At 43.7% G+C, this 24,603-nt stretch overlaps 1 protein-coding gene across 6 annotated transcripts in view; it reads right to left on the reverse strand.

The window, feature by feature from the left end:
• Positions 1-24,603, reverse strand: part of LOC311242231 (inositol polyphosphate-4-phosphatase type I A-like) — a gene marked incomplete at its 3' end in the record, with an annotated part of 159,729 nt that overhangs the window by 66,989 nt on the left and 68,137 nt on the right. For all 6 annotated transcript variants that reach the window (XM_084331195.1, XM_084331194.1, XM_084331191.1 and 3 more), the window contains exons 3-8: positions 8,670-8,861; positions 7,543-7,587; positions 5,276-5,394; positions 4,767-4,883; positions 2,091-2,170; positions 1,193-1,304 (exon numbers count right to left, since the gene is read on the reverse strand). In XM_084331195.1, coding sequence (XP_084187321.1) covers positions 1,193-1,304; positions 2,091-2,170; positions 4,767-4,883; positions 5,276-5,394; positions 7,543-7,587; positions 8,670-8,775 — 579 coding nt within the window. In that variant the 5' untranslated portion in view covers positions 8,776-8,861. The remainder of the gene's footprint in view (positions 1-1,192; positions 1,305-2,090; positions 2,171-4,766; positions 4,884-5,275; positions 5,395-7,542; positions 7,588-8,669; positions 8,862-24,603) is intronic.

A 24,603-nucleotide genomic window follows, 5' to 3' on the forward strand; every position in this document is an offset into this window, starting at 1 on the left:
ATACAGAATAAAGAAAACACTTAACTAAATACATTTCAATACTTTCATTTGTTGATTTCTGAAGATTTAACATAATATAATAACATATATAATAAAATAATTCGATTTTGCGTATACAACAGTCACAAGAGTCGTGTCCTTAGCTGGGTGAACTCCAGGTTCTTCATTCAGTGTGGTTCCCCTTGTGTGTGACGGTCAGAGTGTAATCAAATCGGTTGCATGTGTGTGTGTGTGTGACGCCGCGTAATATCTCGTTATTGCTGCCGCCATGCGCTTTAAGAGGCGTTCTAAAAATAGATTTCCCTAAACAATTACTCGAGCACTACTCAAGTGATTCATGAGAGTACTGGATCTGGGAAAACATTACTCATGCCCATCCCTCGAGCCAATGTGGCCATTTATGCTCAAACAGCTGCACAATTGGCTGTACAAACTTGTATATTATTGTATATATCACTCATTACCTTTATTTCTTTTACGCATTGTATTTTATTTATATTACTGTCTATTCTATTTTATTATTTGTATTTTTGCACAATCGAGGTGGGCATGGCCACCTACATTTCACTGCATGTCTTGTGTACGTATGTGACAAATAAAACTCTTGAATCTTGAATCTACATAGGTGCTGCCGTCTTCTCTCTCGCCACAGACCTCAGCTCACTGGCGGCCTCTCAAATCATGTCAGCACCATGGACAGAGTCCCTACTGCTGTGCTGAGAGGGACTGTGTGTGTGTGTGTGTGTGTGTGTGTGTGTGTGTGTGTGTGTGTGTGTGTGTGTGTGCGTGCGTGTGTGTGTGTGTCTAGTGGCGAGAGAGACAAGAAGGAGACAGTTCTCAATTGACAAGTCTTGACAATTAAATTGATTGACTCAGAAATTAGCAATAAAAAAAGAAATAGTATTTCCTTTTTCGGGGTTTGGTCAGGCTCAGTATTGTATGTGATTATCTCAGTAGGGCTCAGGCTTTAACTCACTCGGGTATGAATTCCAGGCCTGCTGAGAAGACACAAGCGCGCGCGCACGCACGCACACACACGCACACACACACACACACACACACACACACACACACACACACACACACACACACACACACACACACACACACACACACACACACACACACACACACACACACACACACACACACACACACACACACACACACACACACACACAGCGTCCCTCACCCTGCCATTGATGGTGTCTGGTAAGCGAGTCACGGGCATCCTGTGGTCTCTCCTGTCCTCCATCTGCCAGCCTGAAACACTGATGGTCCCCACGCTCTCATTCTCCGCTGACCTGTCCGTCCACCCATCCACCCATCCATCCATTAAACCATGACATCATTAGCGACATCAACACCCATAATAAAAAGACAGATCAAGTGACATGGGTGGGCAGGTTGGTTAGGGAGGCTGCCTAGTAATCAAAGGGTTGCTGGCTCGATCGCCGGTACAGAGCCACAGAGCACAGGCACCCGCTGACATCTGGACAGCTAACAACAGAAGCAAAACCCTTTTTTTTTTTATATAAAAGTAATTTTGATTACTTTTTAAAGGGGTAATCAGTAATAAGTAACTAATTACACTTCCTGAGTAACTTGCCCAACACTGTCCCCAGTCAGTCAATAAATGTTTTACCCCTCGAAGCAAATGATGCACCTGAAGCTAAAATAAATTATACTTGCGACATTAGCATTTCATAATATGCTATTTATGACGGAATTTAAGAACTCTGTACATAATCTTCAAAAATGTTAATGTCTTGGAGTTTTCTTTGATTGACATTATTTTCACTTATAAAGCCCATGTTATTTAATGTAATTATATACATTTAGCATTTTCTAAATGGGTGTAATAAAACACTTTATTTATACAGTTTATTTATATAATCACATAATCATAATTACCTCAGTGCAACATGAAGCAAGATATCTGTATGGTATTCTCCGTACAAGCAGTGGCAAGACAAATGCACAGCACTTGAGAAACCAGAACAGTTCATGTGTGTGTGTGTGTGTGTGTGTGTGTGTGTGTGTGTGTGCGTGCGTGCGTGTGTGCGTGCGTGTGTGTGCGCACATCTTACCTCAGTGTTAAGTGTAGCCTGTGGTTCTTGTCCTGTATGAGCTCTTTAACAGGAAAAAGAGCTGAACCCAGCATGTACATCTAGAGAAAGATGGAGATATAGAGGGATACAGGGAGAGATAGGGAGGGAGGGAGGGAGGGAGGGAGGGAGGTTGATACATAGATAGAGAAAGTTATGAATACTACTTTAAACTTACATTTCATACTAGCTGAATATATTGAAGATGCTATTCTGTATGATGTTACATTGTTTTGTTAGATTGGTCAAAGAAAGTCTGTTGAATGATGCTGACATCAGCGCTGCATATGCATTCAACGTGATTGTGTACTTAGTAACATTCATTAAGTAACCTATTACCAGGCTGCTGACCATGCAGCCTGTGAGCTGTTCTTGATGTCAAAGACAGCCAGATTAACATAGGTCTGTCTTGTGGTGTGTGTATGTGTGTCTTTGTGATGGACGGGTGTGTGTGTGTGGGTGTTTTTGTGATGGACGTGTGGGTGTGCATGCGTCTTTGTGATGGACAGGTGTGTGTATGTGTGTGTTTGTGATGGACGTGTGTGTATGTCTTTGTGATGATGATTAAGACCTTTCTAATATTCTAACACGATTGCTGTTGTCTATGAGAATCTCAGAGAGATCATTTGACTGTAGCTGAGAGGAAGTCACAGTGTTTATGAGGGGAATTCATTTGAGAGGTAAGCTGTACAGCCTAGAGGAAGTCACAGTTTTTATGTCCCTTGCCCATTTCTAATGTATGTGGCCATAACTAAATCATCTGTGTGTGTGTGTGTGTGTTTTGACTATACTCATTTTGATTTATTTGGGTATACAATGAGAAACAATCAGAGGAAAAAAACTGATTTGTATAGGGCTGCACAATTAATCGGAAAAAAGTCTTTGGCTGAACGTGCTCTTCATTCTGGCTAGGGGGTGGGAGGGGTTCTCCAGGATGGCTTCTAGCTTTTTCCTCATCCTCCTCTCAGCCACCACCTCTAGATTATCCAGCTCACCACCCACTACAGAGCTAGCCTTCTTCACCAGCGTATTCAGCTTGCTGGAGACCCTCAAGTTGATGTTGCCCCCCCCAGCACACCACAGCAAAAAAAGAGGAAGCTGGCTACAACCGACTGGTAGAAAGATAGCAGCAGTCGGTTGCACACGTCGAACGACCTGAGTCTCCTCAGGAAGAACAGCCTGCTCTGTCCCTTCCTGTAGAGGGCCTCAGTGTTGTCCGACCAGTCCAGTTGTTTTGTTCAGGTGACTCCACCATCTCTACCTCCTCCCCTCCGAGGATTATGGGAGAAGGGGGACCCTTCCTGCCTCTCCGGTAGTCCACCACCAGCTCCTTTGTCTTGCTGACGTTGAGTTGGAGGTGGTTACTGACCACGACTGTCCACGATGTAGCCGACGATGGAGGAGTCATCGGAGAACTTCTGCAGGTGGCACATTCTTGTGTTGTAGCAGAAGTCGGATGTGTAGAGGGTAAACAAGAAGGGTGACAGCACGGTACCCTGGGGAATGCCGGCGTTGCTCACCAGCACCTCTGATAATAATTCCCTGGATCACAGCTGTCCCTTAACACAATCTGTGCCAAGAACGAGTTAACTCGTTATTGCCTGCCATGCGTTCAGCGCCAACAACGAGTTAAATTGTTTTTGGGATCGTTATTTCGTTTATTCGCTATATCTATTCATAATTCATGGCTGCAGCATCTGCAGAATCTTCAGACCCTGTCTGAGCTGGCAGACGGTCAACACCGGCCTCTACTGCCATGCGGAGCTATTGCACTCCATTGAAAATGGTCTGGTGTGTTTTCAGAGCCGATCTGAGCCGTGGGGGCGGGGTTTAAATATTCAGGCGGGGCAGGCCTTTACAACGATAGCATGGAACACTAACCCCGCCCGCCCGTTCATGTGTAATGCTCGGTAATGTCGGGGACACGATCGCAGTGCATAACTGGAATGGCGATCAGATCATTGGATCCTTTTTTATCATTACATCAGAGACCAGGTAAGGACTCTATATATAAAACCTTGCGTTGATCTGATATTTCTTTCTCCCGCGATCAAAGCTATCTGTGTGTGTGTGTGGCTGCGTGGCGTTGGGTGCAGGAGGTGGGGGGGGGGAGCACCGCACTACGATGGCCATTTCATGTATGCACAAGGAGATATAATAATGATAATCTAGCGTTGATTTCAGGATGATTAGATAATCAGCCGAAAAATTACAACGTGATGACTGGATTACACTAAAATGCCTTTTTCTCATCTTTTCCTGGAATTACTCAGAATCACCCAAACCATACTCATATTCAAAACGGTATAAAACGGAAATGTACGGATGAAAAAACAATCTGTTTTGTACATGTTGACTGGAAGCAACTCACTGACAATCGACAGGTGTATTAGACCCATAGCTATATAATATAAGATATATTTTAAGCACTCGCAAATGTCGCAGTCTAAAACTATATCCATTGACTAAAGACCTGGCGCTGAAAGGGGATCAGCGCCCCCTGCTGCTGGCGGTCAATGTGTTAATGGTTTTAATATTTTTTTTTATAAAAAATTATCAAAATTTGGAATAGCCGATAAAGATCAATCAAAATATGTCGATCTGGGAATATCATCTTTGATACCGATCAAAGTACATAAGTAACTGGGTGTAACTCACCGTGCCCTGTGAGCGGTCTTTGACATCATACACAGCTAGCTTAACTTGTGTCTGCTGGTTGATGTTGGAGTCCAGGAAGAAAGCTATGCTGCTCAGGAAGATGGGGTTACTGGTGCCCTGTTGGGACAAACAGACAAATAAACAAACAGCCCGTCAGTAGACCAAACTATAAGCTACGGTCACACCTAGTCAATCTGCCACACATACAGTAGCCCACGGTGGGCAGCCATGCGCTCTGTGGGAAAAAACCACATTGAGTCTGTCAAGTGGAGAGTCAGTCAGGCAATCCCAGGGTTCTTAAAACTTTCAGATTAAAATTAAAGTAACAAATTTAATCTCTAGAATTGTCTGATCTGGATTTTGGGCCAAATTCCAAATATCATGTTACAGTGTGTGTGTGTGTCTGTGGCTAAAACTACATTCTCATGTCAAAAGTCATTTTTTGAAGCACATCCGCTTCCTGAATTGAAAGTGGACCGAGGTGAACGGCACTAGCCGTGACCTCTGACCTCTATGATCTCCGTCTGGGCGTGTTTGGTCCAGAAGGCCTGGGGAGGGGTGGTGCAGCTCGCCGCCACGAAGCTGTTGGGTTTACGGTCCAACGCGGGGGTCACCAAGTTGGTACAGGCTGAGGAGAGAAACAAACAAACACACTGAAAGACTACATTGAAATGAGGTTAAACGCCTTTTCACATAAAAGGTGGGTATTTATCAAAAGTCAGGTTAGGTGGGTTCACCCTCCACCACGCACACGTGATTGGCTTACACTTAAGAGTAGCTTTTTGAGACACGTACGTACGCACTATGCACAAACAAACACACACACGTTTGCGCATGTGCGCGCACACATAATGATAAGAATGCAAGCGTATATATACTTACTCACATACACACACGGTACATTATGCCAGTAGAAACATGCGCGCGCGCGCACACACACACACACACACACACACACACACACACACACACAGAACATCGAAGATTCCATATTCATCTGAGGCTTAGAGTTAATTAATTTCCATCAAGTGTGTATACTATACACCAGTGGTTCCCAAACTGTGGTGCGCGAGCGCCCTCTAGGTGGTGCGTGACATGAAAAGGTGGTAAAAAAAAAAATTACAATAAAATTTCATACAAATCTTAGTCAAACCTTTAGTATTATGGATATTAAACATGCTGGCAGAGTATTGTCGTGAACATTTTAATTAAATAAAGAAATTCCCTATCCATAGTCGCCGTGGGAAGAGATAAAATAAAAAATTAAATCTGTGCACGGAGACCAGCAAAAATGTTTTCTAACAGAAACCCATTGGGGCGCGCTAGGTCGGGAGGTGACAGGGGGTGCACGGCCAAAAAAGTTTGGGAACCGCTGCTATACACTAAAGAAAGTGTTTTAAGTGTGGGTGTCTTTTCTGGCAAAAGTTTTGCCAAAAGTTATTTTTCTCACATCCTTTGTTTTCTGCAGTCAAATTGTTACATAAGAACATTACATAAACACATTATTATTAGTTTTGATGAATCTGCCCTGTTGTGATCTGAACCTGGCAACAAAACCCCTTTTTCCTCAACACGCAAGGCTACACAACTCAACTACTAAATTGAATTAAATTATTTTATGTAATTAAAGTTAATTCGAATTTTAGTTAAAAAAAAATCTGTTATTAACACATTGAGTGCCACGCCCCTTTGACCATATATGGGCTAGAGTGCCAGTAAGGAAATCAATGGGAGGTCGGGGAAATTTACGAAGGCTTAAACTATATCTTAAATTATGGCTATGGGTCTAAAATGACTTGCTTGCAGTCAACATGTACGAAACGGTACATTTCCGTTTTATACCGTTTTGAATACGAGTATAGTTTTGGAGAGTTCTAGTAATTCCAGAGAAATTCCGCGATAATAGCTCTTTAGTGGAATACACGAAACACGTTGTCATTTTTCGGCTGATTTATGAATCGTTTTCAAATAAACGCTAGATTATCGATAGTATATGTGTACTTATGCACGCTAGAGAAGCGGGCTGAAAAATCTATTATCCATGACCTGGTCAGCGCTAACGTCATACACACACACACATACACACACACACACACAGACATGCTGCGATGGCTGAGAAAAAAACATTTGATTAACCCAATACTGGTAAAATAGAGTCCTTACCTCACATCAGATGTTCTGCAAAAAGATTAATCCAATTCCTGATCGCCATTCCAAATATTGATCGCATTTATTGATCCAACGTTATAGTCCAATACACATAATCGACGCTGCTCCCAGTGGGGGGACTCAATGCAATAGTATCCAGCTGCATGCCCGAGAAGGGAAAACTCCGGGCCGGACTTTTTTTCTGATGCACAAGCCCACCCAATCCAATTCAATGATGTGCATTACCATCCGGGAGACAATAGGCGGCGGTATTTGCCCTTTTCGAGCTCAGAGCTATTCCCAATGATAACGTCAGGCTGGATGGATGAAAAATTTATGGATATTGCTAATAAAAGCAAAAACGAGAAAAAGACGAGAACTCGTCATTGGCACTCAACGCATGGCGAGTTAAGACGACTAAAGTCGTCATTGGCACTGTGTTCAGAAGAAAATAAAAAGGCAACAGTTGTTCATGTGAAAGCACAAGGCATAAATTATGAGAGAGAGAGACAGAGACAGAGAGAGACAGAGACAGAGAGAGAGAGAAAGAGAGACAGAGACTTTATTTCCAGAATAGGGAAACAGGGCATCCATTAAAATGTTTACTTAAACCTTAAATATGACTTACACACACTGAACTCCAGCACTGGTTCATCAGGGTCCTGGCTGTTTCCTGTAGAGGAGACGCAAAAACAACAACAACAGGACGACATTACAGTAGCAGTTAGCCTGCTGCCAAAATCTAGCTGTTAGCAATGACAACAGCCAGCTAGCCCGCTTGTCCCGGATTTCCTCAAGGGTATCAATAAAGGAATATCTTATCTTATCTTTTGTTTTGCCCATCCCTACTGTGTGGACTATGTGATTTAATCTTTAACATTACCACTTGGAACATTTTGGACCAAGCTTCCCACCATAGAGTGGGCAGACGACGCATCCCACTGCGACCGTGGACGTGTTGTTGGCAGCTGCAGTAGAACCCCTTGCCAAGGATTTACTAGACCAGTTTCCATTCCCTCGTGTTGTAAAAGCACAATCCAGATCGACATTAGGATCTAAGTTGTATTCATACAGGCTCAAACCCACATCCAAACACTGCTGAAAATGTGTAATATATATCTTTTGATTGCCCTACTGCCGGTCTGGGGAGGGTGTAGAGTGTAGACTACCACATGCTGCCCTGCTGTCAGTCTGGGGAGGGTGTAGACTACCACATGCTGCCCTACTGTTAGTCTGGGGAGGGTGTAGACTACCACATGCTGCCCTACTGTCAGTCTGGGGAGGGTGTAGACTACCACATGCTGCCCTACTGTCAGTCTGGGGAGGGTGTAGACTACCACATGCTACCCTACTGTCAGTCTAGGGAGGGTGTAGACTACCACATGCTGCCCTACTGTCAGTCTGGGGAGGGTGTAGACTACCACATGCCTCCTCCGATACACACGATACAGTATTTAGCCAATGTCGGAGAGTTCTCAACGCCCATTTCTAGAGGAAGTACACACAAAGTACGATGGGGTTAGGTTCACTTGCTGAGCTGCAATTCAGCGGTACAATAGATACCGGGCATCAAACCGGCAACCCTTGAACCAACAAGCGACCTCTGTAACCACTCTGCCATCCTGCTGCCAACTGAACAGTTCTGGTGTCATGGAGGTCAAATCTCTCACTAAAACATTTAAGACCAGCGGATCCGACAGCGAAGCGAGTCGCCTCCGCCCTAGCGGCAGGTACAGTATGAACCGGGTGACTCACCGGCGAGGGCCAGGCTGATCATCTCATTGGACAGTTCGAAGGTGTTCGCCCGGTACACCGACCACGGCCTCTGGGGCCGCGCTCCTCGCTCCCTGCCCCCCGCCATCTCCCAGACACACACAGTCACACACTACTGTGTGACGTGCTCCTCTTTCTGTGTCTATGATCCACGACTGCTCCGTGTAGTGGCTTCTGAAAAAAGAAAAACAGAAAGAGAAAGAGAGAGAGAGAGAGAGAGAGAGAGAGATAGAGAGATACTTTAAGTTTATTTATTTATTTTTTAACCCAGGGACAGTGCACATTCATCAACATCTTCAGTTTATACATCAATGTAAAATGTGTAAATGTGCCAGAATTAGCTAATGAGCTAGTTTTCACCTGTAGTCCCTGCCTACCATGCATGTATTTTATGGTGTGGGAGGAAACCCACGCCAACAAAGGGAGAACATGCAAACTCCACACAGAAAGGCCCCCTGCTGGGCTTCAAACCCAGGACCTTCTTTCTGCTAATCACTGTGCCACCATGCCGCGAGAGATATATAGAAAGATATATATATATATATATATATATATATATATATATATATATATATATAGAGAGAGAGAGAGAGAGAGAGAGAGAGAGAGAGAGAGAGAGAGAGAGAGAGAAGATATGATAGAGAGAGAGAGAGAGAGAGAAAGGCAGATAAGAAATAGACAGAGAGAGAATAATAATAATGGATTGGATTTATATAGCGCTCTTCTCTGACTGACTGTTGCTCTGACTCAGAGCGCTTCACAGAGTCCATTATTCGTTCATACACAGTCATACCGGTGGTGGTAAGCTACAATTGCAGCCAGAGCTGCCCTGAGGCAGACTCACGGAAGCGTGGCGAATAATCACCGACCACCACCAACATTCATTCACATGCATACACATTCATACGAGGCAAGTAGGTTAAGTGTCTTGCCCAAGGACACAACGGCAATGGGATGGACATGGGCTTGAGCGGGATTCGAACCAACCCTTCGATCATTGGACGCCCCGCTCTACCCCTGAGCCACGCCGCCCCACAAGAGAAGAGATGAGAAAAGGGGGAGAGGGAGAGAGATAGAGATAGAGAGAGAGAGAAAGGCAGATAAGAAATAGACAGAGAGAAGAGATGAGAGAAAAGGGGAGAGGGAGAGAGATAGAGAGAGGGAGATAGAGATAGCGAGAGAGAGAGAGAGAGAGAGAGAGAGAGAGTAAACGGACATGAAATATTGATACATCTGGTGTTTTAGCACACAGCCAACAATTCCAGCAGAAAGAAGAGCAGTGCTGCAGACACAGCAGAGGTCTGGGTGACGCTGTACAATAAGAACTATATTTATTTACAAGGACATAATAGACAACCACAATGATATAATGCAATTAGTGATGCACCAATGTGAAAATTGTGGCCGATACCGATAACCGATATTAATATTGCTGTTCTGGCCGATACCGATATTTACCGATGTCGATATCTCTGTATAGAAAACACTTTTTTATGATAATCAAATAAAGAGCTATTTTCCTAAACGCTTTTTTTTGTTTACTTTTGTAACTTATTTTCAGAAAAGACTGATATTTTGAAACTATTTAAGGTCAAAAAATATTTCCCATATCGGCCCTATCTTGATATCGGACCGATACCGATGTGTAAAAAAACAGCCATATCGGCCGATATTATATCGGTGGCCGATATATCATGCATATATAAATGCAATGTACTTCCCATTGTGTCCCATCAGCTAACGTAAGCTACTAATATTGAGCTAATGTTGCTACTTTTGTTGTGCTACTTTTCATGAGCCGTCCTTGGAGAAGGTTCTTGCTCAGGGCCAGTTTGGTGGTGTAAAGGCAATCAAACCAGGGACACTTTGATTCAATCACTAGTAATAATTCATATATTTTATACCCAGTTTAACCACCTGTACATTGTATATTACTATTGCACTTCTCGTTGTAGTTTCCATTACTGTACTTGTGTATAATCAGGGCTGTACGCTAAGCTTTTTCACTAGGGGCACACTTGCCCCTAAATGAGAAATTTAGGGGCAAAAAATATTTTTTAGGGGCACATTTTTTAATAACAATTTTACCATTATAGTGAAAAAAAATATGTTCCTCCTGCCTCATTACTGTGGTTCTTTTATTTAACATTTAAGTGCTTTTGTTGTCAGGTTTGTATCTTTTATAATGAACCAACTGAACTTCGTATTACCACAGCTGCAAACATTTCTTCTTTCATTGATAATGGTGTATTAACAGTGTTCATAGTCAGTATCTGCTGCACACTGCAACACAGCTCTAAGACATACACTAAATCATGCTCTCTGTTTATCTTTCTCCCTCTCTCTTCCACACACACACACACACACACACACACACAGAGAGCTCCCTCCCCGGGCCCCTGTAAGGTATTGGCTTGTGTTGCTACACGGACACATTTGTATGTTGCACCATGGTACTTCCTGGCTTACAGAGTACAGACCATAGATACAGACTAGTAAACAAACATTCCGTCTATTATGTGAACTAAAGAGTACAAGGTTTACACAACAGCCCCCACCCCTTGTTTTATTGTATTTGTACCTGTACTACCTGCTGTCAGCTGTTTATCTCTGCGGCTAACCCTGAACTAAATCAATGACTAGGTTCTAACGCATTTCGAGTAGTTTTCACTGCACATAGAAGTAGCCAAACAGCGGGAGCATTTCGGGAGTATATAACCAAAACCCAGGCAATTTCGAGCCCTTGGCTTGCCTTAAGGAATCAAATAGTCTGCCATTAGCTACATGCTAACGTTATAACGGTCAGGAAAACCTGGCAGCGATAAGGGAATTGAAAGTCACAGGCACGCGATTCCAGGTGCCTGTGACTTTCTATGAAGAAATGAGCTATGAAGAAACTTTACTTTTCTTCATAGCTAAATCAGACAGTCAGCCAGTCTATCAGAGTGAGTGCTCAGCCTTGGATAATTTAGGAGTGAAATGCGAATGCAAGGCTTGAAATCACTACTCGCAAGCCCGCCCCCAAATATTATTTACCAATCGCAACGGCCAATTAAAGGGGCAATTCGCGATAATCTCATCGCAGTGTACAGCCCTGATAATGACAATACATTTTAATATAATATAATCTAATGTAATTACTAGGCGGCCTTTCAAATCTGCCTGCCGCCCCCAATGAATCAGAACGCATTCATAACACATGAAAAAGGGATTCATAGCTTTAAGAGCTAACGAGCGCTGCCTTAGGTCTTTCATCGGTAGCGTATGCATAAATGCATGAATGTGCCATGATGCTGTTATGAACCTCTCCTTCAGATGCAGAGCGGAAAACTAACTTCTTATTCCACTGGTCAGTGGCTGGCTGATGAATCCATACATTTTACCGGTGCTGGTGGCTGGTGTTAATTTCCTGCCCTGTTCAGGTGTTATTAATGTGATTCAAACCGGGGCTCAAGTGAAGCAAAAATGGTCAGTTCATTTTCCCTAAATGCTTGTTAATTATTCTTTATTGATGCCTTAATTATCTCTTAGAATAGAGCTGATTATTATGAACAGAGGATGTTATCGTTTTTTCCCCCTGCCTCCCTCTCTCTATCTATCTCTCCATCACCCTCCCCCCTCCCTCCCTCCCTCTCTCTCCCCCTCCCTCCCTCCCTCCCTCTCCCCTCCCTCCCTCCCTCTCTCTCCCCCTTCCTCCCTCCCCCTCCCTCTCCCCCTCCCTCCCACTATCTCTCACTCTCCACTGCTTGCTGCAGTAACACTGCAGGTTGTGGAGGTGTCCAGGCTCCCATGGGAACATCTGGTCCACATTCACACACACACATCCCACCTGTCCACAATATAAAGTGGTGCGAGAGGACAAGGAAACCATGCAAGAAACATTATATATATATATATATATATATATATATATATATATATATATATATATATATATATATATATATATATATATATATAGAGAGAGAGAGAGAGAGAGAGAGAGAGAGAGAGAGAGAGAGAGAGAGAGAGAGAGAGAGATAGATAGATAGATAGATAGATAGATAGATAGATAGATAGATAGATAGATAGATAGATAGATAGATAGATAGATAGAGCAATAGAGAGATAATAGAGATAATTATGGAAGGATGGAGTGATGACATGACAGTTTGTGAATGGAAAATGGGATGAGAAAAAGAGGGAAGGAGAGTGAAATAGAGTATGATGGGACAGGTAGAAAGATAATGAGGGAGAGAAAATTATAGACAGAGATAGAGATATAGAGAGAGAAAGATAAAGAGATGCCATAGCTTGATGACTTAAGTGTGGTGACTTAATGTCAAATCTCGTTTTATTTATGTATATTTTGTACTGTACTGTACTGCTAATTTGCATTAGGAAGAAGAAAGAAAGACAGAATTAAAGAAAGAAAGATTATAGGGAAACGGGGGTCCATTATGGGGGCTTGCGAGAGAGAGAGAGAGAGAGAGAGAGAGAAGAGATAGAGATAGAGATAGAGATAGAGATAGATAGAGAGAGAGAGAGAGAGAGAGAGAGAGAGAGAGAGAGAGAGAGAGAGAGAGAGAGAGAGAGAGAGAGAGAGAGAGAGAGGCACGTGCCTAGGAGCAGAGCACATGGTTGTTGTGCTGTTTCTCACAGCACTCTGCCTCTCTACCACGGCGTCGGCTCATGTACCCTATACAACACCATGTGACTGCTGTGTGTGTGTGTGTACAATGTGCATGCATGTGTAAATGTTCTGTATAATGCTAAATTTGCTTGACAAATTTGCTTATTTGCATGTGTCTGTGTGTGGACACACGTGTATCTGGTTGTTCACATGAGGCCTTGAATTGACACATGTCGTCTTGCATCCTTGATCCTATTGGACACTATGTGCAAACAATTCCTCTTCATGTCACTCCAGCCATTTCAGGGAGGGAGCTAGGTTGGTTGGTGATTGGTCACTGTGAAGGTCAATCATACAATTTGTGACCAATCCCAAAGCCGTCATGTTATTTACTGAGACAGACACAGCAAAATTGTTACATACATACATTTACTTGTGGTGGCCCACCACGATATCAGACAGATCCACCACTAACAGGGGTGGGGTGGGGGTTTGAGAATAGAGATTATATCCACTAAGATGTACTAAAAATTATCCACTAAAAATGTAATTAACAAATTCCAAAAATCTTACTTTTCACTGTTCAGCCTTGTGATATGGTAACGACAGCTAGACAGAGCAATAATCGTCTGTTGTTCAGATCGGACCAGTTTTGTTCATCGGAACGATGCAATCAATAAAGAAATTACTATCAAATCAAATCAAATCAAATTTATTTGTAAGGCCCGACAACACACGTTAATGTCCCCATGGGCCGGACACGTCTTCTTTAAACAAGTCAAGAAGAAACATCACAATAAGTCAAGAACAAAACAAAAACACCATAAAGTCCAAACAATTTAAAATAAATGCAACACTCCCAGACGTACCCCACGTGAAGGTAAGGAAAAAAAACTCACTAAAACCTAGCAATAGGAAAAAATGCACCACAGGCAATGTGGAGGAGAGAACCCTTAGAAGGGCCATTCAAGGCGTGATCTCCCTTCTTAGATGTCGGTGCAGTAAAACAGGCAAGCAGTTGATATATGTTTGCCAATATATATCTGCCCAGTTTTACTCATAGGACCGATGCAATCAATAAAGAAATCACTATCACCGGTTGATATATGTTTGCCAATATATATATCTGCTCAATTTTACTCATCGGACGGATACAGATATGTGAAAAAATAACCATCATCGGCCATAACCGATATGGTCAGGTCACCAATATAGCGTGCATCCCTAGATTTAAAATGTAACCATGACCCCAAAACAATTTATAATTTAAATCGAATGGTGAGATTCCCAGAGATTCTCACCCTAAAAGGCAGTCTATCGTGACAGCATCCAGCGGCCGTCAGTGATTTATCTGGACAGTCTCCTCTGCACGGGACACCTTCCACATAAATACACATCTGACAGCGGTCGCTAACACTAGCCCCGGAGGTAGAGAGGAGAGGAGAGATGGGATGAAAGACGAGGGAGAGGAGATAAGAGAGGAGTTAATAGACGAGAGGAAAGCAGGAGCGGGGAGAGGAAGGGAGGAGAGGACATGACAGGAGAAAAGAAGGAAAGTAGACAGTCTTTCCCTCACATTTATCTTCTCTCCTTCCCTCTGTGCCAGCTGCAAGTATCCAGTGGGAAACCATGACTGAGTGCATATAGCTACGAAACTAAACGCCCCGAGAGATGAAGGGGGGAATGCAGAGAGTAGGAGAGAGAGAAGAGAGAAGGCTTCTTCTCCATTCTTTCCACACGCTTCGTTTGAAATCCTTCTGTTCTCCACTGCCCTCGTTGAACGAGCTTCATGACATCGCGTTATTCACACATGACATCCGTTCTCCAGAGTGTCCTTCACACGTCACAGTTCAGCTCGGAGCGAGCTGTTGAACTCAAGACCCCTCTTCCATTCTACTCCTCTTTACTCATCTTCTTCCTCCTTCTCCTCCCTCTCCCCTTCTTCAATGTCTTTCCATTCATCCTGTTTCATTCCCTTCTCCTCCTGCTTCTAGGCTTCTCTTTCTCCCTCCTTTTTCACAACCTTTATCAATCCTGTTTGTCCATGTGATAATGGTATTGGATACCGGGTTGATACCAGGTTAAAATTGGGTATTGTGTGTTTGCTGAATTTCCCTGATACGAATACCTGATACAGAGAGGCCACAGGCTATTGATTATGTCAGTAATCAAAGCAATGCAATCTGGTTTACTGTATTTTTGGCACATTGCTAATGGGGAAGATGGATAATGTGACAATTTTGTTAAATAAACGTGCATATTTGACTCTATAAAGAGTGCATTTAACACCAGCCCATTGTGTGTTTGACTCTATAAAGAGTACATTCAACACTAGCTCAGTGTGTATTTGGGTCCAAGTTCCAAATCCACAGGTACTCTTCTTGAGTCAAATATACTATACACTGTGTTTTTTTGTAGGGCAGAAGCTATTTCACAGAAACCGATAGCCAGTGAAAGGATGTCCTATAAACTCCCTCTTTCTCTCCCTCTCTCCCCGTTCCACTTTGTTAAAGAGCAATTAGCCTATTTACACCCAGGCTGGGTAATGGCTACCTGAAATCGAGAAAAAAGGTTGTGGTCTAATTTGGGAATGGATGAGAAATGTATGTGGTCTATTCTGGTGGAAACGTCCTCTATTTATATTGAAGTGATGCGTGCCAGCAGGGTAAACACAGGTGTAACTAATAACATGTATTTAGGTGGCAGGACACAGTATAGTGCATGCTAGCTCACTGATACACCTAAATGGGACAGACCCACACCTAAATGGGACAGACCCATTATAAATGTTAACACATTTGTTCCATGACACATCAAAATATCTGCCATGAAATGGGCTAATTGGTAGGCGTTAATTGGCGCAGGTGTACCTAATTAATCGATCAGCAACGCTTTGATAAAAAACCCATGCTGCTTCCGAATTCATTGTGTATATACCGGTACACATACTACATACTGTTTGGAGCTTACTGTTCAGTACATGGAGTGCAGTATGTGTGACATACTACACACTAGACTAGATCAGGGGTGGCCAACCCGCAGCTCGCAAGCCGCATGCAGCTCTTTGCCCGCCAATGTGTGGCTCCTCCTACATTTTTAATTTTTTTATTTTATTTTATTCATTCCATAAGACATAGAATAAACATTTACAGGCTTTTTTTTTTTTAAATTGTTAATTTGCATGTTCTTGGTATCTGATTCTAGGGACATCTATGGATCTCAGGGAATGTATTCCCAGTGTCAGAAATATTGTGTAAGTCCATCAAAAGCTCTGGGTCTCTTCCTTCAAAAGACACTCACCTTTGGCTGCGCCACTTCCTCCCGTCAATATGCGCCGGTTTCCGACTCAATGCCCTGAGATTTCTATAATCATATATTTCACTAATAACAGTTACAATCAATGATAAACAAAGGCCAGAGGGTGGGACCTATAAACACATGAAGGGTGCCGTGACTGAAAAAAAGGTTGAGAAACGCTGGTATATATGGCTCTTTGTGGTCATTTTTGTGGCTCTTAGTCTCTGACTGGTTGGCCACCCCTGCACTAGATACTTGGATGACCTGCACACCAAGGTGAGAATGGCTGTAAGACCAGAAGAAGAAACTAATTTGGTTTCCACTTGCTAGCTACATTAGTAAGCAATCAGGAGGATATACTGTCAGTTTAAGCAAAAAACACACAACGTATGCCTCAGTGGTTTTTGCTTGGAAAATGTACGCTGACCTGGAACCCAAAAAAACAGTGTGTTCATGGTCAGGGCAGGGAAGGCCATTTTGCACATTTACACAAAACCTTCCAGATGACACGTGTTAAAACGTGCTTCTTCTATTTATTTTCGTTCTTTTTTGTGACATAAAATGTGTATATTTTGAAGTGCTAATTGCAGTGTTTTAAAGCCGTGTAATGCACCAGAAGGTATGGCATGGCCAGTGTTGTCACACTCATTATTTTTATTTATACTTTATTTAAACTCGGGAGTCATTGAGGGAGACCCTCATTTTCAATGGCGCCAAGTTTACAGAGTTAATGTCCAGTGTTACAGAGTAGCATAGATGAGAGGCAATTGACCAAGTAGGGCTTTATAAATAAACAAATACCAATGATTATTTTGTCTGTCAGATAAATAGGACCAACCAACCTTATCGTTATACCCCAAGAGCACTGTATTCCTGATAAGTGGCCTATCCATCTTTTCAAAGGAAAAGACAATTATTTACTACTACAAATGTAGGCCTGTAGAGTACTGTGATTTCATCGCAATTCTAGGTAAGTGGTCCATGGTCTATGTAGGCCTGTGGAGTGATCTGATTTCATGGCGATTCTAGGTTAGGTCGCTGGTGGACAACTGCGATCTGAGGTCCATCCATCTCTCGAGACGTTACCGTGGCCTACTTCAGTCAGCTCAAGTACTGTATCTCCGTTCTATATCTGTCACCACAAACATCTGGAGCAACAACTACAATCCTCCTTGGAGAGGGAGGGAGAGGGGGAGAGAGAGAGAGAGAGGAGAGAGAGAGAATCTAATTAATTGACATATAGACTTGTATACACTTGCTTTTCTTAATGAGTCCAATTCCTAGCAGTGAGCAAGGAAACTATAAAAAAGGGAAGAGCCATCATAGCACTGTAGCGCATGACCGTGCATTGGTGCCAAGCGTGGACATTATCAGTTTGTCCGACATTGCGTTGAATGGGATCAGCCATTTTCTCGCCATTTAAACAGGTTATCTGATGTCAGAATCATTGGCAATTTGATGCATTGTTAACTAGCTAACTTTTGATATATTGGTTGATATCCTTTATATTTGCTCAGATAGCTGGTATATTTAGAATTTGAATACAGGCTTCAATAGAACGGGCACCAAGCAGAGCATAGATTCTGACGTGATGACCCTTCCTTCTTTTATAGAGTTCTTGGCAGTCCTAGAAGGAAGAACTTCCCAATGGCAGGCAATGCATTCATAAAGCTGCCATTACGTCGTTTGGGTTTCTCCAAGAGTCCACCTCGCAACGTGCACATAGTGTTGTTCTTCCGCGGTCAGAGGGAGCCGGCTATAATGTGCATGTCTTGTAGCCATGATCATCCTGGGAAACACTAATTGCCAGTACCGCACCGGCAACTGACTAATGTTTTAACGCAGCTTAGCTAGCTAGATTTTAGCCCTTCGATACGAGATTCATATGTTTCCCTCGGTTTCTTGCAAAAATATGAGGTCAATGCGCTAGGGGCATTGGTATGGTTTTGCCGAAGACAGGAGGGTAGTGGCTAGTAGAAGGCATCTGCATTACAGAAAATAGAAATTAAACCCTTTTGGTTCATTTTAGCATATCGGTGCCCACATTCATCAAATAAAAATACTAACCGTGTTATCAATACTTAGTCAGTCAGACAACATTATAAACTGAAAGTGTCTGCACCGATCTGTGCGGACAGCAGAGCCATTTCCAGGTCTGTGCATCATCTATACCTATAATAGCAACCTATTTAAATAGTAATCATGCTATCATGAGATTTACAAAAAAGTTCATGTGACCGTATCTGTGCATTAAGAACGGAATTGGAATGTACAGTTAAAAGTATCATGGTTGTTGTTATTTATCATGGTATTCTCAGTTACCATGCAGCAGTTTCACTTATGCAAGCTAACATTGAACATTGGTTTGTGCTATAAATGGCATTCTAGAAAGCATTTCAATGGATGCAAAATTATACACATCAGTGTGCAGGGTGACTCATCAACATTGTGCCAAACGTAAACAGGACTCATTGTGCCGTCATGCAGTTGTACAAATGCTACTGGGATAAGCCATTCTTTCCATTAGCTAAATGCCTAATGCCAATGCTTATTGAACGCCACTAGGGGGCAGAGCGACTAACTGTGAGTGACTGGCCGAATGAATGACTGAAAGAATGAATGCTATATAGGTTAAACCAGAGCTAGAAACTCATACAAACATATTTGCTCCACACGCATGCGCTGCGCAGTTGCGCACTAATGAGCCCCGCCCATCCGAGCTCAGACCCCCGAAGCCCCGCCCATCTGAGCTCAGACCCCTGAAGCCCTGCCCATCTGAGCTCAGACCCCTGAAGCCCTGCCCATCCGAGCTCAGACCCCTGAAGCCCCGCCCATCTGAGCTCAGACCCCTGAAGCCTCGTCCATCTGAGCTCAGATCCCTGAAGCCCCGCCCATCCGAGCTCAGACCCCCGAAGCCCCGCCCATCTGAGCTCAGACCCCTGAAGCCCTGCCCATCAGAGCTCAGACCCCTGAAGCCCTGCCCATCCGAGCTCAGACCCCTGAAGCCCCGCCCATCTGAGCTCAGACCCCTGAAGCCCTGCCCATCTGAGCTCAGATCCCCGAAGCCCCGCCCATCCGAGCTCAGACCCCCGAAGCCCCGCCCATCTGAGCTCAGACCCCTGAAGCCCTGCCCATCCGAGCTCAGACCCCGAGACATTGGGCAGTGCTGCTCTGCAGATATACCCTACTCAATAAGTGATTGAGGGTGATTGGCCGCTAGAGGGTGGGGACACTTTTGGGGACACTTTTGTGGATCAACCAACCAACCAACCAACCAACCAACCAACCAACCAACCAACCAACCAACCAACCAACCAACCAACCAACCAACCAACCAGCCGAGAGCTGAAACCTACACCCCCTCTGTTGTCCCCTCCCTCTCCGTCCCCTTGTGAAGAAGAACTGGCATCCAGTATACTTCCCAGTGAATCAGAAACCCATAGAAATGTCTTATTCCAACCCAATATTCATAATTAAAAAAAAATATCTAAATGAACTAAATAAAGAAAGCCATGGCACAAGCCACTGACTGTAGATCATAATATTGCGAGATAATACAAAAGACACTGGAGTAATGTAGTGTTGAAACTGTGGTCACTGTGGACACACCGTGGACGTGTGTAAGTAAGGGACACTTCTTCCTCTTAGCACCCAAACCTTACCAGCGTATTGAGAGCTTTCATACCGAGATTGGTGACACACAAGAAGCAGATAACATTCTACACAAGCTTGAAGTGGGGATAACTTAAGATGGATAGGATAGTGTATTTGTATTGTACGGTGCTACCGTTCTATCGGAGCGTGACAGTCTAAAGGTTATGGACGGTATAGTCTATTGCATCCTGCACGTACCTGAAGTGAGATCAGCCCAGTTTGCATCTCCCCTCTCTTGCAGCCGATACCCGTAGAAACTGACACAGGCTCACACTACACGGTTCAGCGGCAGGCAAAACGCCCCTCTTAAACTCAAACCAGAAATAGATCTCCAATTTGATATAGACAAACTGCAATTACTAACCCTGTCAAAAAGGAAAATGTCAACACAGCCTGTAGGAAAGAGATGAGGGCTCTTGACCAGAGGGTTATCGGTTCAAAAGCCCACACCAGCTGGGAACATCTGAGTGGGGGAAAGGCATGCAGTTGGAACTCTGTTAACCTAGTTAACTACTACTGTGGAAAACCCAACTTGCAGCAAAGGCGCTGGTACAGAAAATGCTCAGCGGCTCAACCCAGTGCAGTGTGAATGAATGATCATTGTATTTATATGGACATTAGGGAGGCTAGTTCACAAAATATTTTCAAAAGTAAGCTAAAAACGTACCTCTTCACCTTAGCCTTCTCTGTTCATCGGCTGATTGTTGTACTGTAGATGAACTATTTTATTGCACTTCTTTTATTATGTCTACACTTTTTGCATTGCTATTATTCTGTCACACTTTTTATAGATTTTAATGTCAGAAATGTATGAAATGTTTTTTTTTAAATATATTTTAATGACTATGTAATCTATACAAATCTTTCCGGGAGGTTTTAATATCAATTATCTGCTCATTTTATGCCTGTCTATAATTATACTAATTGCTGTCTATTTTGTGTCTACTGAATTCAATTTCCAAGACCATATAACTATTCTGGTGGTGTTCCCCATCAAGGTCAATCCAACCTTCCCCCCTTCACTATTGGAAAAACATTTTATAATTTCCCCTGGTGACACTGTAACATATCACGCCATGCCATTGTGTCTGCACGGGTGTGTTGTACTTAAGGACAGGTGTGTTTAGCTTGAGAAATAATCTTATTTTGTCCCAGTTTCAACAGTCGTGAAGAGGTCAGGGTGAATGAGAGAAAGACAGAGAGAAAACGAGAAGTGGAGATTGAGAGAAGGAGAGAGAGAGAGAGGAGAGAGAGAGAACCTGATAGAGAGGAGAGAGCATCTACTTATTTTGACCATACATGGTGAAAGCAGTTTTATAGCTGACTCACAGCCAAGAGATCTCTCACCTACTACAGACAAGGCATCGCTGTGTGGCTGTGTGTGTGTGTGTGTGTGTGTGTGTGTGTGTGTGTGTGTGTGTGTGTGTGTGTGTGTGTGTGTGTGTGTGTGTGTGTGTGTGTGTGTGTGTGCGTGCGTGCGTGCGTGCAAGAGGGAGGGAGAGAGAGAGACGGACAGAGTGTGTGTGTGTATGTGTGTGTGTGTGTGTGTGTGTGTGTGTGTGAGAGAGAGAAAGAGAGACAAGATTCAAGAGGTTTATTTATCACATACATACCAGGGAATACAGTGAAATGTGGTTGGCCATGACCGCTTCGATTGCGCAAGAATACAATAGTAAATAATAGTAAATAGTAATAAAATAAGTAGATTAGACATGTTAATACATCCTGAGATAAGCCAAGGCATCGCTGTGTGGCTGTCTGTTTGTTTTATGTGAGAGAGAGAGAGAGAGAGAGAGAGAGAGAGAGAGAGAGAGAGAGAGAGAGAGAGAGAGAGAGAGAGAGGAGAGACAGAGACAGAGACAGAGAGAGAGAGGAGAGAGAGAGAGAGAGAGAGAGAGAGAGAGAGAGAGAGAGAGAGAGAGAGAGAGAGAGAGAGAGAGAGAGACAAGGCGTCACACACATGGAGCAGTAGAGAGTAGAGACTCCCTTCACACTTGCAGCTCAGAGTAGGTTTCAGATCTAAACCGTGACTAGACTAAACACTTTGACCAAAACAAGGATGGAAAAATCAGGATGTTGCCAATATTTAGTCCTCGTACGTGTGACTCAGGCAGAACACACTGCAGGACTATGTGAACCGTATGTCTGCGGTCAATTCACTTTCAATTATTATTATTATTATTAATGGTGGTGAGAGAAGGCAGTGGAGAAGAGATGGGCCTTGAGGCGGGATTGGAAAGCTGCAAGGGACTCTAATGTCTTGTGGGGGAGAGGGTTCCAGAGCCCGGGAGCTGCCCTGGAGAACAGTTGTGTAATAATGCTAAAGTAAGCAGATACTGTGATATAGGCTGAACAAAACACTGTAGGCAAGTAGGTCTAGTCTACGACAGGGTTCAATTTTGTCATTTTAACATAATGTCCACAGGTTAGCTTGTGTTTCCCATATGTGACTTATCTGTCAGACAGACCCACCACAGTATCAGACAGACCCACCAGGATATCAGACAGACCCACCACAGTATCAGAGAGACCCACCACAGTATCAGACAGACCCACCAGGATATCAGACAGACCCACCACAGTATCAGAGAGACCCACCACAGTATCAGACAGACCCACCAGGATATCAGACTGACCCACCACAGTATCAGACAGACCCACCAGGATATCAGACTGACCCACCACAGTATCAGAGAGACCCACCACAGTATCAGACTGACCCACCAGGATATCAGACAGACCCACCACAGTATCAGACAGACCCACCACAGTATCAGACAGACCCACCACAGTATCAGACAGACCCACCAGAATATCAGACAGACCCACCACAGTATCAGACAGACCCACCAGGACATCACAGACCCACCACAGTATCAGACAGACCCAGTGGCGGACTGGCCATCGGGACATTCGGGACGAATCCCGATGGGCCGGAACCAAAGTGGGCTGGTCCAAAAAAAAATATATATATATATATATATATATATATATATATAATTTTTTTTTTTTTTTTGTGGGGGGGGGGGGGCACTAATGTGGGCCAGTGTGTGGGCCGGTGTGTGAGTCGGTGTGTGGGCCACTAATGTGGGCCAGTGTGTGGGCCAGTGTGTGGGCCAGTGTGTGGGCCAGTATGTGGGCCGGTGTGTGGGCCGGTGTGTGTGGGCCAGTATGTGGGCCAGTGTGTGGGCCAGTGTGTGGGCCACTAATGTGGGCCAGTGTGTGGGCCGGTGTGTGAGTCGGTGTGTGGGCCAGTGTGTGGGCCAGTGTGTGGGCCAGTGTGTGGGCCGGTGTGTGGGCCGGTGTGTGGGCCAGTATGTGGGCCAGTGTGTGGGCCGGTGTGTGGGCCAGTGTGTGAGTCGGTGTGTGGGCCACTAATGTGGGCCAGTGTGTGGGCCGGTGTGTGGGCCAGTATGTGGGCCGGTGTGTGGGCCGGTGTGTGGGCCAGTATGTGGGCCATTGTGTGGGCCGGCAATAAAACAATAAACAAGTTGCATAAACTAAATCAGATTAAAAATGATCACAGTTCTGGTTTGCCTTAAGATGCAGTTTAAGATGGGTCTTGAACATGGAGTATGTAGGGCACTCTCTAATCACAACTGGTAGGCTATTCCAGTAGTTACCACCTTTAACAGAGAACACAGTTTTTGCAAAGGTAGTATACCGAAAAGGCACCTTACAGTCCCCTCTACTGATGGCCCTGGTGGTAATGCCAGTGTCTGCTTTCTGTTGGATGAACTCATTCAATGGGGGAGGGGCAAGTCCATGCAGAACCTTGTTGCATGTTATGTTTTTCTAAAACATTACAGTGATGAAATGAAATTGGTTTCCTATCAAATACTTTTATGGCTTTTTTGTAGAGTAATTCTATTGGTGTAAGAGTAGTGACATATGAAAGAGACCAGTTGATAAAACAGTACTCGATGTGTGATAAAATCATTGAATGCAGAAACATCCTTGCAGCATTAACTGGCAGGCAGGGCCTGATCTGCCTGAAGTTTTCGATGTTAAACTTGACTGTTTGTCACTTTATTCACATGACTTTTTGAAGGTCAATGTAGAGTCCAATGTGACCCCAAGATACTTGAATTAATGGGATCATCCTTATGTTCCCCGGGTCCTATGTTCCCCGGGTCCTATGTTCCCCGCTTGATTGATTAATAGATTGACATTTTTATTAATTTTTATTATTTTATTAATTATGAATGTCCGCCTTGTTTCGAACTGGTTAAGCTTAGGCCCTCTTTCGAACTGGTTACGGTTAGAGTTTGGAATCAGGGCTGGTGGTCTAAAAATTTCAATCAATCAAAGCGGGGAACATAGAACCCGGGGAACATAGGACCCGGGGAACAT

The sequence above is a fragment of the Notolepis coatsorum genome (assembly GCF_963971535.1).
Source record: "Notolepis coatsorum genome assembly, chromosome: 1".
NCBI classification, from domain to species: Eukaryota; Metazoa; Chordata; class Actinopteri; order Aulopiformes; family Paralepididae; genus Notolepis; species Notolepis coatsorum.